The sequence below is a fragment of the Oncorhynchus nerka genome, linkage group LG5 (genome assembly GCF_034236695.1).
Source record: "Oncorhynchus nerka isolate Pitt River linkage group LG5, Oner_Uvic_2.0, whole genome shotgun sequence".
Taxonomy (NCBI): domain Eukaryota; kingdom Metazoa; phylum Chordata; class Actinopteri; order Salmoniformes; family Salmonidae; genus Oncorhynchus; species Oncorhynchus nerka.
This window is the reverse complement of record NC_088400.1, coordinates 53099075-53111720: the sequence shown is the minus strand read 5'-3', so window position 1 is coordinate 53111720 and position 12646 is coordinate 53099075. Positions and strand designations below refer to the sequence as shown.

General features: G+C 41.5%; 1 protein-coding gene across 2 annotated transcripts in view; it reads right to left on the bottom strand.

Moving 5' to 3' along the window:
* LOC115129616 (ATP-binding cassette sub-family B member 6-like) overlaps positions 1-11526 on the bottom strand; it is a 38981-nt gene extending 27455 nt beyond the window's left edge. The window contains exons 1-6 of one of the 2 annotated variants that reach the window (XM_029660181.2): positions 11340-11526; positions 9579-10106; positions 4282-4425; positions 3931-4120; positions 3606-3698; positions 3255-3447 (exon numbers count right to left, since the gene is read on the bottom strand). In XM_029660181.2, the coding sequence (XP_029516041.1) occupies positions 3255-3447; positions 3606-3698; positions 3931-4120; positions 4282-4425; positions 9579-10094 (1136 nt within the window). In that variant the 5' untranslated portion in view covers positions 10095-10106; positions 11340-11526. Of the gene's footprint in view, positions 1-3254; positions 3448-3605; positions 3699-3930; positions 4121-4281; positions 4426-5808; positions 5883-9578; positions 10107-11339 lie in introns of those variants that run through there. The other variant, XM_029660182.2, reaches the window with a different exon arrangement.
* Positions 11527-12646: the final 1120 nt, after the last annotated feature.

Sequence of the window (12646 nt, the reverse complement as noted above, 5' to 3'; positions counted from 1 at the left end):
GTGTATAGAGTACGGGCCTTGTCAATCCGATGCATTCTCCCTACAACAAAATCTCTTGGATAGTTAGTTTTGCATACTAAGTCTTGCATAGTTAGTTTTGTTTCGCTATGTTGCATTGAAAGTGGCTAATATTGCGTTGATTCGATCGCAATTACAACAGTAAAGGGAAAACGTTGGTAGTGTTATCTGACATGGAAAACTGTAGAAAATTAAGTGAAGTTCAATCTCGTGCTTCTCTGCATGGGCTGATATTTCTTCTGCGCAGCACTCCCAGGGGAGCTGCACACCCATTTTAGAGGATATATTGCCTTAGACAGTGTTTGACATATACGACCTGTGTCTGAAAGATATCATTAGTAATCTAAGGCAGATGAGTTTCCCACTCATAACGTAAAACGCTTAGAAAAATGCTATATACAGTTGAAAAAGTCAGAAGTTTACATACACCTTAGCCAAATTTAACCCGAGTAATTACATTTAACCCGAGTAATAATTACCTGTCTTAGGTCAGTTAGGATCACAACTTTATTTTAAGAATGTGAAATGTCAGAATAATAGCATAGAGAATGATTTATTTCAGCTTTTATTTCATTCATCACCTTCACAGTGGGTCAGAAGTTTACATACACTCAATTAGTATTTGGTAGCATTACCTTTAAATTGTTTAACTTGGGTCAAATGTGTCGGGTAGCTTTCCACAAGCTTCCCACAATAAGTTGGGTGAATTTTGGCCCATTCCTCCTGACAGAGCTGGAGTAACTGAGTCAGGTTTGTAGGAATTAAGGAACAGTCACTATTCCTCTTGTAGTAACAGTAGTTACAAAAACTCAGCTAATTGCTATGCAATTAAAATACAATATTACCAAAGTATTATGTAACATACTAATAAAATGCTGCTTCAAACGTAATTAGTTTTATTACACAGGCATATGACAGTTGAATGTTGTGTTACTGAGAATGACAACTAAGAAAATATGTATTTGATTGTCGACAGGAAACGAAATATCCAAGAACTACCTTCTTGAATCAACTACAGTCAATGTTTGTAAGTAAAAGCTATTTCTAAGATGCCTACTTTCAGTTTTTCCGAACTCGCTTCACTCGCAAATAAGAGGGAGGCTTGTGCCACCAACGCTGGCACATGTGAGTAAGATGTTTACATGACTATTTTCATACTCGGCCTACTGCTATTATAATTATTAGTAGGGATGCACAATATATCGGTGAACATATCGTAATCGGACGATATTAGCTAAAAATGCCAACATCAGTATCGGCCAATGTCTAGTTTAACGCCGATGTGCAAAATCGATGTCAAAGCATACCTATATAACGTACATGACGTAATGACACCACGTAAAATTTTGCGCGACATGTGCAACACAGCATTCCTAACCTATCCCTCAATGTCTGCAGTGTGGATCGAGCAGTCAACAAGTCGAGTAGTCATTTGAAAGAGTAAGAACATTTCAGCGAGACAACTCGTACACAAAATCCATTAAAGTCAAGATAATGGAATTCATTGCCCTTGACAATCAACCGTTCTCTGTCGGGGGTGATGTTGGCTTTCGCCGACTGGTTGAGTACCGGTACACACTACCAAGTGAGCTATTTTTCAGATGTTGCCCTACCGGAGTTACACAGTAATAGTGTCACTGCTATTAGCTTCACGACATACATACTATGGAACGCCATTTCGGTCTTTGCACGTCAGTAGCACTGTCAAAGCTGTACAAAAAAAAATTCTGCAAACAAGCAAACACCGGCCACGAACGATGTGTTATAAATACTGTGTTGGTAATAAAGCATCATTTCTTCGACCACAACTTCTGGGGTAGGAAGCTTTAGCTTGGTACCTAGCTAGCACCAATACAACCAGCCTGAAAACAATGACCAGTAGAAACTGCAGTCATTTTCATTATTCTTAGCAATGATTTAGGAATCCTTGTGAGTAAGTATTTTTGTTCGCCTATTGAAATTGAACTTCAGTTCATGAAAAATAAATTGCTAGCCAGCTACTTAACCCTGTTGCCCAGAGCTATAACGTTATAAGCAGCCAGCTAGGTTCATCTAGCTAGATATAGGCTCAACCAGACCAGGTTATGTGTTGTGAAGCTCGCCACAATAAGGATTAGGCACAATAATGGAATTTGATGTTTGCCTTCAAAATAAAAGTATGTCATTGACAGTGATGCAAATGAATACAAATAGTAAAATTATGCCATACTTTTATTTTGAAGGCTACCCGCAAAGTCCACTATTGTAGCTAATCCTTTTGTGGCTAGCTTCACATAGATGGGTCTGACCATTAATCAAATAAGAACTGTCCTATAAATTAGATGATGACACTTAGCTATATAGTTAGCTAAGCTAGCTAACTTCAGCTACTGAAACAGATAATGTCATTTTGCTAGGTTTTTGGGGAAGAACAATGTTTGCATCCATGAGCAAGCTAGCTTTTTTTATGACCAGCAATGTAGGTGCGCGAGACAACTTTGCCAGCTTCATAGCACACGTATCAATGAATCATTGTGACATGAAATACGAGTGATAGTGTAATCAACGTGTAATAACTATGTAAAAAATGTATGAATGCGTTAAATAATTATGTGACTTGCAGTCATATTCAGGTCCTGATTGGTCTACAAGCTTATTTGACATGTGAAATAGTGTTAAATATTCTATTATTTGATACGCAAAAACCCAAACGCCATTCCATAGAAATCCTGGTTGAGAATGAAATGACTGAACAAATGAACAATGGCACAGAAAGTAAGTGGCACAGCAAGTAAGTGAAATAAATAGGTTTTGATGATGTTTTACTGGTAATGGGGACATACGTAAATGCCAACAAAATAACTTGTTGGTCAGTGTGGTGTGTGTGTGTGTGTGTGTGTAACATTTATTTAACTAGGCAAGTCAGTTAAGAACAAATTCTTATTTACAATGACGGCCTACCCCGGCAAAACCTGGGCGACACTGGGCCAATTGTGCGCCGCCCTATGGGACTCCCAATCACGGCCGGATGTGATACAACCTGGATTTGAACCAGGGACTGTAGTGACGCCTCTTGCACTGAGATGCAGTGCCTTAGACCGCTGCGCCCATGTGTGTGTTTTAACTATTTAACAGTACTAGAATGCTTAAAAGGCTTATAAAATTGTAAATATCAGATATCGTCATATCGGTGCATCACTAGTGGGCATGTAAACGTACTCATTGACACACACACAATTTATTATTATGAGACTCACCTGAGCAGGGTGTTGATGGAGGAGGTGCCGCGGTCGATGCTGCGCAGGACGTCCCCGGTGCGTCGGCCCAGGTGCCAGCGCAGTGACAGTGAGTGTAAGTGGCCGAACAGACGCACCTGCACCACCCGGTTGGTGTACTGCTGCACGCGGATCCACAAGAAGGAGCGCAGGTTACTGATGAAACCAGACGCACCTAGGAAAGACAGGGGAAAGAAAGAGGGGGAAGGGGGAGAGGGGGAAAGGGGAGAGGAGTGAGAGAGCGAGGAAACAAAAGAGAGAATTCAAATAACAGCACTCAAGGAATGAGTAAAGCGGTAGAGAAAGAAAATATGGGGTGAAAGTCCCACTCACCTGCCCCTCCACCTTGCAGGATCTTGAGCAGGACATAGACACACACAGTGGTGACCAAGGTCTTCCAGCTGCTCCCATCAGTCAGCTCATTCACTGTGACAGAAAGAGAGGTTTTGAAAAGGAATGACAGTTTCAGGTCATCTTTTCTGCAGTTGTGCTTGTAGATATTCAGATGTCAGCCTCAATGATATCAAAGCCTTCTGGAAAAGAAAAGATGACCTGCAACGCAAACAATAAGGCTGTGACAACAACTAAGATCTTAAAAGGTATTCAGAAAAAAGCTGGTTCTTGGGGAGATGTTCAGAAACGAGGGAGGATCTCTCACCGATGTTCTTGTAGTAGATGGGGACAAAGACATTGATGACCCTCTCCAAACCAAGCAGGCACAGGCAGAGCAGCACCAGGCCCTGTAGTAGAATATTGCCCCGGGGCCACATGTAGGGCACCAGCAGACGCACCTTCTGCCCAAAGTCCTGCCAGGTAGACTGGGACTCCTCCGCCCCACTCAACAGGGGCTGAGGTAGAGATAGGGGTTATTATGGGACATGGTGGCACAGACAGACAAACAGACACTCATTACAAACTTACACACATACACAAATTGAATCAGGATATATTCTTATTTATACAGTCATTGGATATTATACACACATAAGGGATGTGTTTACTAGGTTACCTGGCCAGTGCCGCCCTCCATGTCACGTTCGTCCTCGTTGATCAGGAGCATATATGGTCTCCGTGGCAACCCCGGAGCCTTCAGGCCCAGGAAGAAGAGTGTTCCTGTGCCGAGGTAGCGCATCAACCACAGAGAAAACTCCACCTCAGGTAATGAATGAAAAATGCTTAGTCATAACTGATCCTTCAAAGGGGCAATCCGCAGTTGAAACAATAACATAGTGGGTACCCCGCCTGTTTTGGAAAAAAGCTGAGGGATCGGTCTGGAGAAATGAAACCACTCAAATTCATAGACCAAGCTATGTATGCAAGTACTGACCATCCATAATATAAACATTTATTTGAATCATGCTTTGAGGCTATACAGTGTTTGTTAACGTTTACAAACATTGGAGTAAAACAATCTTATATTTTGGGTTCTGATGTGGTGTGAAAGTTGAACTAAGCTCATGAGGAATTTATAAACTACACCATCGTTCAAAAGTTTGGGGTCACTTAGAAATGTCCTTGTTTTTGAAAGAAAAGCACATTTTTGTCCATTAAAATAACATAAAATTTATCAGAAATACAGAAATACATTGTTAATGTTGTAAATGACTATTGTAGCTGGAAACAGCAGATAATTTTTTATAGAATATCTACATACATCACTCCTGTCTTCCAACAGCACGTTAATATTAGCTAATCCAAGTTTATAATTTTAAAAGGCTAATTGAGCCTTAAAAAATCATTTTTCAATTATTTTAGCACAGCTGAAAACTGTTGTTCTGATTAAAGAAACAATAAAACTGGACTTCTTTAGACTAGTTGAGTACCTGGAGCATCAGCATTTGGGTGTTCGATTACAGGCTCAAAATGGCCAGAAACAATTACCTTTCTTCTGAAACTCGTCAGTCTATTCTTGTTCTGAGAAATGAAGGCTATTCCATGCGAGAAATTGTCAATAAACTGAAGATCTCGTACAACGCTGTGTACTACTCCCTTCACAGAACAGCGCAAACGGTCTCTAACCAGAATAGAAAGACGAGTGAGAGGCCCCTGTGCACAACTGAGCAAGAGGACAAGTACATTAGAGTGTCTAGTTCGAGAAACGGACACCGATCCCGTAGAGGTTAATGACCCCAAGCCCAGAAAAAAAGCCCAAATGATTGTGCCGTTATCCAATACATGCTGTATATGATATAGGTTAATGCACATTACTCATGACAGAAACACATCAAAGCCCATAGATGTAGCTAGCTATATGCTCTCTTCAGTAAATAAATTAAACAAGCTCCACTATGCTAATCTTTGAGTGCTACTGTACTGTAATTTATGGACTGAAAATACACACATCGTTCAAGCCATGATTAAGCAGGGAGATAACATGCAATTCTGGTGCAGCACATGCAACCTCAAAGTTACAAGTAGCCTATAAGCTAGTGAATTTGATTTGAACTTTGAAATATAAATTAGGGCCTATTTGTATAATTAGTAGGCTGACGCATATATACCTTTCATAATACTTCCCCTAATGTTATTAGCCTACCTCATATCCTCTTGTTGCGTCATTCCTTCCTCGCATTCAACAGTTGTCCTTATCTTCATCATTCTAATGACATCCTTAAATAATATAGGACTAGAATTAGATGCAGAAGGCTTTCAATTCTCTTCACGAAGATTAAATGGCTATGGGTCTGAAAAATGAGCCTACCGCCATCGCACGTTCGCTCTTCTTTAAAATGACCTGTGAGTTCTACAATGTCCATCAAGCTATTCGAGTCTAGCTTGTCCTGCATGGGACTCCAAAAGCTAAAGAGAGTTTTTTAACGCGAGAGGCCAGTGGCGCACAGGGGAGTGCGTATCGCGCAAGAGAGGCTATAAGTTGGAAGCTTATTACGCATAACCCATCATTAAGTAACTAAATACAGGGCTAATACGGCATTGAATGCATTACCAGAAAGAGGTAGGCTAGGACATCTATTTACAGTATACACACTACATCTATACACATATATATATACAGTTGAAGTCGGATGTTTACATACACTTAGGTTGGAGTCATTAAAACTTGTTTTTCAACCACTCCACAAATTTCCTGTTAACAAACTATAGTTTTGGCAAGTCGGTTAGGACATCTTTATTTATTTTATTTTTTTATTTCACCTTTATTTAACCAGGTAAGCAAGTTGAGAACAAGTTCTCATTTACAATTGCGACCTGGCCAAGATAAAGCAAAGCAGTTCGACACATACAACGACACAGAGTTACACATGGAGTAAAACAAACATACAGTCAATAATACAGTAAAAAAAAAAAAAAAAAAAAAACAAGTCTATATACAATGTGAGCAAATTAGGTGAGAAGGGAGGTAAAGGCAAAAAAGGCCATGGTGGCAAAGTAAATACAATATAGCAAGTAAAACACTGGAATGGTAGTATTGCAATGGAAGAATGTGCAAAGTAGAAATAAAAATAATGGGGTGCAAAGGAGCAAAATAAATAAATAAATTAAATACAGTTGGGAAAGAGGTAGTTGTTTGGGCTAAATTATAGGTGGGCTATGTACAGGTGCAGTAATCTGTAAGATGCTCTGACAGTTGGTGCTTAAAGCTAGTGAGGGAGATAAGTGTTTCCAATTTAAGAGATTTTTGTAGTTCGTTCCAGTCATTGGCAGCAGAGAACTGGAAGGAGAGGCGGCCAAAGAAAGAATTGGTTTTGGGGGTGACTAGAGAGATATACCTGCTGGAGCGTGTGCTACAGGTGGGAGATGCTATGGTGACCAGCGAGCTGAGATAAGGGGGACTTTACCTAGCAGGGTCTTGTAGATGACATGGAGCCAGTGGGTTTGGCGACGAGTATGAAGCGAGGCCAGCCAACGAGAGCGTACAGGTCGCAATGGTGGGTAGTATATGGGGCTTTGGTGACAAAACGGATAGCACTGTGATAGACTGCATCCAATTTGTTGAGTAGGGTATTGGAGGCTATTTTGTAAATGACATCGCCAAAGTCGAGGATTGGTAGGATGGTCAATTTTACAAGGGTATGTTTGGCAGCATGAGTGAAGGATGCTTTGTTGCGAAATAGGAAGCCAATTCTAGATTTAACTTTGGATTGGAGATGTTTGATATGGGTCTGGAAGGAGAGTTTACAGTCTAACCAGACACCTAAGTATTTGTAGTTGTCCACGTATTCTAAGTCATCTACTTTGCCTGACAGTAATTTTTCCAACAACAGACAGAATATTTCACTTATAATTCACTGTATCACAAATCCAGTGGGTCAGAAGTTCACATACACTAAGTTGACTATGCCTTGAGAATCTATTGGAGGTGTACCTGTGGATGTATTTCAAGGCCTACCTTCAAACTCAGTGCCTCTTTGCTTGACATCATGGGAAAATCAAAAGAAATCAGCCAAGACCTCAGAAAAAAAATTGTGGACCCCCACAAGTCTGATTCATCCTTGGGAGCAATTTCCAAATGCCTGAAGGTACCACGTTCATCTGTACAAACAATAGCACGCAAGTATAAACACCATGGGACCAGGCAGCCGTCATACCGCTCAGGAAGAGATGCGTTATGTCTCCTAGAGATTAACGTACTTGTGCAAAAAGTGCAAATCAATCCCAGTACAACAGCAAAAGGACCTTGTGAAGATGCTGGAGGAAACAGGTACAAAAGTATCAATATCCACAGTAAAACGAGTCCGATATCGACATAACCTGAAAGGCCGCTCAGTAAGAAAGAAGCCACTGCTCCAAAACCGCCATAAAAAAGCCAGTTTACGGTTTGCAACTGCACATGGGGACAAAGATCGTACTGTTTGGCCATAATGACCATCGTTATGTTTGGAGGAAAAAGGGTGAGGCTTGCAAGCCGAAGAACACCATCCCAACCGTGAAGCACAGAGGTGGCAGCATCATGTTGTGGGGGTGCTTTGCTGAAGGAGGGACTGGTGCACTTCACAAAATAGATGGCAATAGAAAATTATGTGGATATATTGAAGCAACATCTCAAAACATCAGTCAGGAAGTTAAAGCTTAGTCGCAAATGGGTCTTTCCAAATGGACAATGACCCCAAGCATACTTCCAAAGTTGTAGCAAAATGGCCTAAGGACAACAAAATCAAGGTATTGGAGTGGCCATCACAAAGCCCTGACCTCAATCCTATAGAAACTTTGTGGGCAGAACTGAAAGAGTGTGCGAACAAGGAGGCCTACCAACCTGACTCAGTTACACCAGCTCTGTCAGAAGGAATGGGCCAAAATTCACCCAGCTTATTGTGGGAAACTTGTGGAAGGCTACCCGACACGTTTGACCCAAGTTAAACCATTTAAAGGCAATGCTACCAAATACTAATTGAGTGTATGTAAACTTCTGACCCACTGGGAATGTGATGAAATAAATAAAAGCTGAAATTAATCATTCTCTCTACTATTATTCTGACATTTCACATTCTTAAAATAAATTGGTGATTCTAGCTGACCTAAGACAGGGAATTTTTACTAGGATTAAATGTCAGGAATTGTGAAAAACTGAGTTTAAATGTATTTGGCTAAGGTGTATGTAAACTTCCGACTTCAACTGTGAATTTATTTGGGGGAGTGTTCAGAGGGAGAGGGATGTGGAAGGGCAAGATGGAGCAGTGACTCAGCACTTCTAGAGTTACTCATAGCTGAATAATGATCATGGCTCCCCTCCCTTCCACTGTTGTGTCATGGTTGGAAAATCAGTTCCTATTTTAGCAGTCTACTTGTGAGAAACTGCTTTGAAATAGACTGTTTAAAAAAATAACTACAACCACAACACCCATTATGAATAAGGGATTTAGAGGTTATTAAGTAGGTACTTGAAAATAACCATATTACATCTAGCCTATGTGTCCCATTTACATGGATATCACACCCTATGAGCAGACTAACTTCATTTTTTAGAAAGCCCACTACTACACTTGTGTAATGGAGTGTTGAAACTAAGTTTAATACTTATATCAAGCAACATTATATGTCAACATTTGAACAACCTCAGTGAAACTATAGAGTGGGATGGCAGTTTATCCTCACTGACGGTTGAGCTGTGGGGTTTATTCCAAATGGGTGAAATGTTTGTAACGTTGCAGATAGAAAGGCAATGAAAAGATCTTAACCTGACATTAAACATGTATGTTATACAACAATATATCTATTGTTTAATGCTACACCCTCCTAAACAGACTCCAGTGCATTATGTATAACAGACGTGCCTCTCTGAGTAATTTGTAGATTGAGGACATTCTATAATGTTACACCCTCCTGAACATACCCCTCCTCCTCTCTCACCTGCTTCTGTGTGTTCTCCAGGCCCCACCACCAGTAGGGGCTGGCCCAGGAGACGAAGGCCAGGTTCTCCGCTGAAAATGCCACAGTCCAGAAGAGCAGCAACACCATGCTGTGGCCCTGTGTCCGGTCCCTCACCAGCACCCTCCTCCTCTCCAGCCTTAGCAGGGCCACTGCCCAGACCCAGCCCAGCATGGACAGGCATCCGTACAGCACCACATAGCCGGGGAGCTCCCCTCCTCCGGCTGCCCTCCACACCAGCCCCCCTAGGAACTGCAGCAGGAGGAGCAGGGAGACTGCCAGTTGGAGGCCATAGAGGCGCGAGCGCGGCACGAACTTGGGCTCCATCTCGGTGCCGTAGCGGCGGTAGCAGACGCAGTGGAAGGCGCCGAAGAAGAAGGAGAGGGTAAGCAGAACGGTGGGCACCAGGGTGAAGTAGAAGCAGGGCGAGATGCCGCCCTCCAGCCAGGCTTCGGAGATGGAAGCGCTGGCCTCACAGTAGCTTTGCACTACCACCATGGTGGCTGTGAGCTGGGGAGACGGGGGAGGGGAAAGAGAGTATTCACTATAACAGACATATTACTACCACATTAAGCCTACACATAGGGCTCAAGATCAGAAACCTGGTCCGCATGTATGTTAAGAGATTTTAAAAAGGCAGGACAGGCAAAGAAAATCATACAGTAGACTGCATGAAATTAGTTTTTAAAAACAGTATTTTCACCGGACCGTATTTGTATCCTATTCTAAACTGCTATTCATGATGACATTCAACTAGTCTAACTTCTTCCATTCATAACTCTCCCAGCAGCGATTAAAAGTGAAGTTAGTCAACACAATGAACACCTGTTCATTATTTTGCTATACCCTACTTAATGTATCAGGGTCAAGAGCAGATTGAATCTCCTTGAGGTGTGTGTGTTGTACTATGAAGCAAAACACAGCAAGCATCTCTTCCAAGTCTATAATCATTCAACAGACTTCAATATGCCTAGGAGATCCATGACAGCCCTGCTATATCGGGCTGTGAACTTTACGATATGGTTAGTGCTTCCGTCATGACTCCTAACAGCATCCCAGCCAGTCAGGTGAATCTGGGGTGGGCGGTGGACCAATTCTGATTCAGTCAAGGCACTTAAGACACCCAAAACACATCACATTTCATCAACTGATATTCATTCAAAATATCACACTAGAATTAGGTTACAGTGGTATGCCGACACATGTACCATGGAGTAGCTTGGCATGTTGGAACAAGCCCTCACAAGCTCCAGTTCAGAGAGGTCACTGTGCACATTGTAATTTCAACTAATACAATTATTAATTTGGATGTACATGACTTAATGAAAGAACAACTGCACTTTATTATCAAACCCCCCCAAAAACTATTAAACCCTATTACTCCATTGTTTTTGTTGTCATGTGATATGGAACTTTAAACAAATGCTTCAGATTATCTTTTACAAAAACGTTATGTGGCTGTTATGGAATCCTTTCTTGAGCACGACAGATATCACCATAGGAATCAAGATGCATATTCCCCTGTGGCATTGTTTAGCCTGTTTTTCTTGGTGTCCATTTATTTGACAGACAAATTAAACAGTCACATTAAACAACGTGACTGTGACGACAGAGCGTCAGATTTACAGTAGTACTTTTTCTCCAGCTACCATTTGTGGGTTTTTCAGTCAGTCAACCTATCAAGGTAGCTAACGTTAGCTAAATTAGCTAGCTTAGATCTGTTGCTGTTATAACAACACTCACCTTCTCAAGACAAGCTGGTGCTGGAAAGCGATTTAGTGAATTGAAGCTCCCAACAAATAACCCGTTTTACGCGAAGAGATATTAAAAGTTTAAAATAACAATAATGGTAATTTTGTTGTATCCACTTGTAAATTGTCCTTATTCTTCTTGTGGCATGCATGGAGTAAAGTATTCCATCAATCGACAATCCACACTTTCCTACAAAACACTGCCCGAACCGGGTCCTAGAGCCCCCTGGATAACAAGCATGTTCAAATATAATGTTACGCAATGTCATATATGACCAGTAGATGACGGCATATACAAAGACATCATACCTCACATCAAAATGCCATCTGAACGCTGGGTCTCATCATAGCTTACAGAGAAGAAAAGGCTGACAGTATACAGTCAGTATACCAACATTTTAGCTACAGAAGATTAAGATGGATAAGAAAAAACATTTGATCATTCCTGCAAGTCCTATCAAAATGAGGAGTAGAAATGTCAATGCATTACAAATCAAATTGTATTTGTCACATGCCTTGTAAACAACAGGTGCAGAAAATCTGTGAAATGTTTACTTACAGCCCCTCCCAACAATGCAGAAAGAAGGAAAATAGAGAAATAATTGAAAAGTTATAAAACGTAATAGTAAAACGAATAATAAATAAACAATGAGTAGTGATAACTTGGCTATATACACAGGGTACCAGTACAGAGTTGATGTGCAGGGGTATGAGTTCATTGAGATAGATCTGTGTGTATAACTAGGAATTAAGTCATTAGTCAACCAGACGGATAAGGAACAGTAGCAGCCGCATATGCAATGAGACAAAAAGGGTCAATGGGGTCAATGCAGAAAAGGGTCAATGCAGATAATACAGGTGGCTATTTGGTTAACTATTTAACTAACTATCTAGCAGCCTAATGCCTTGGGGGTAGAAGCTGTTCAGGGTCTTGTTGGTTCTAGACTTGGTGCATCGGTACTGCATCGGTACTGCTTGCCGTGCGGTAGCAGAAACAGTCTATGACTTGGATGTCTGGAGAATTAGCACATTTTTAGGTCCTTCCTCATAAACCGCCTGGTACAGAGGACCTGGATGGAAGGGAGCTCGGCCCCAGGGATGTCCTGGGCCGTGCGCACTACCCTCTGTAGCACCTTGCTGTCGGATGCCAAGCAGTTGCCATACCAAGCGGTGATGCAGCCATTCAAGATGCTCTCAATGGTGCAACTGTATAGCCTTTTGAGGATCTGAGGGCCCATGCCAAATCTTTCCAGCCTCCTGTGGGAGAAGAGGCATCGTCGTGCCCTCTTCACGACTGAT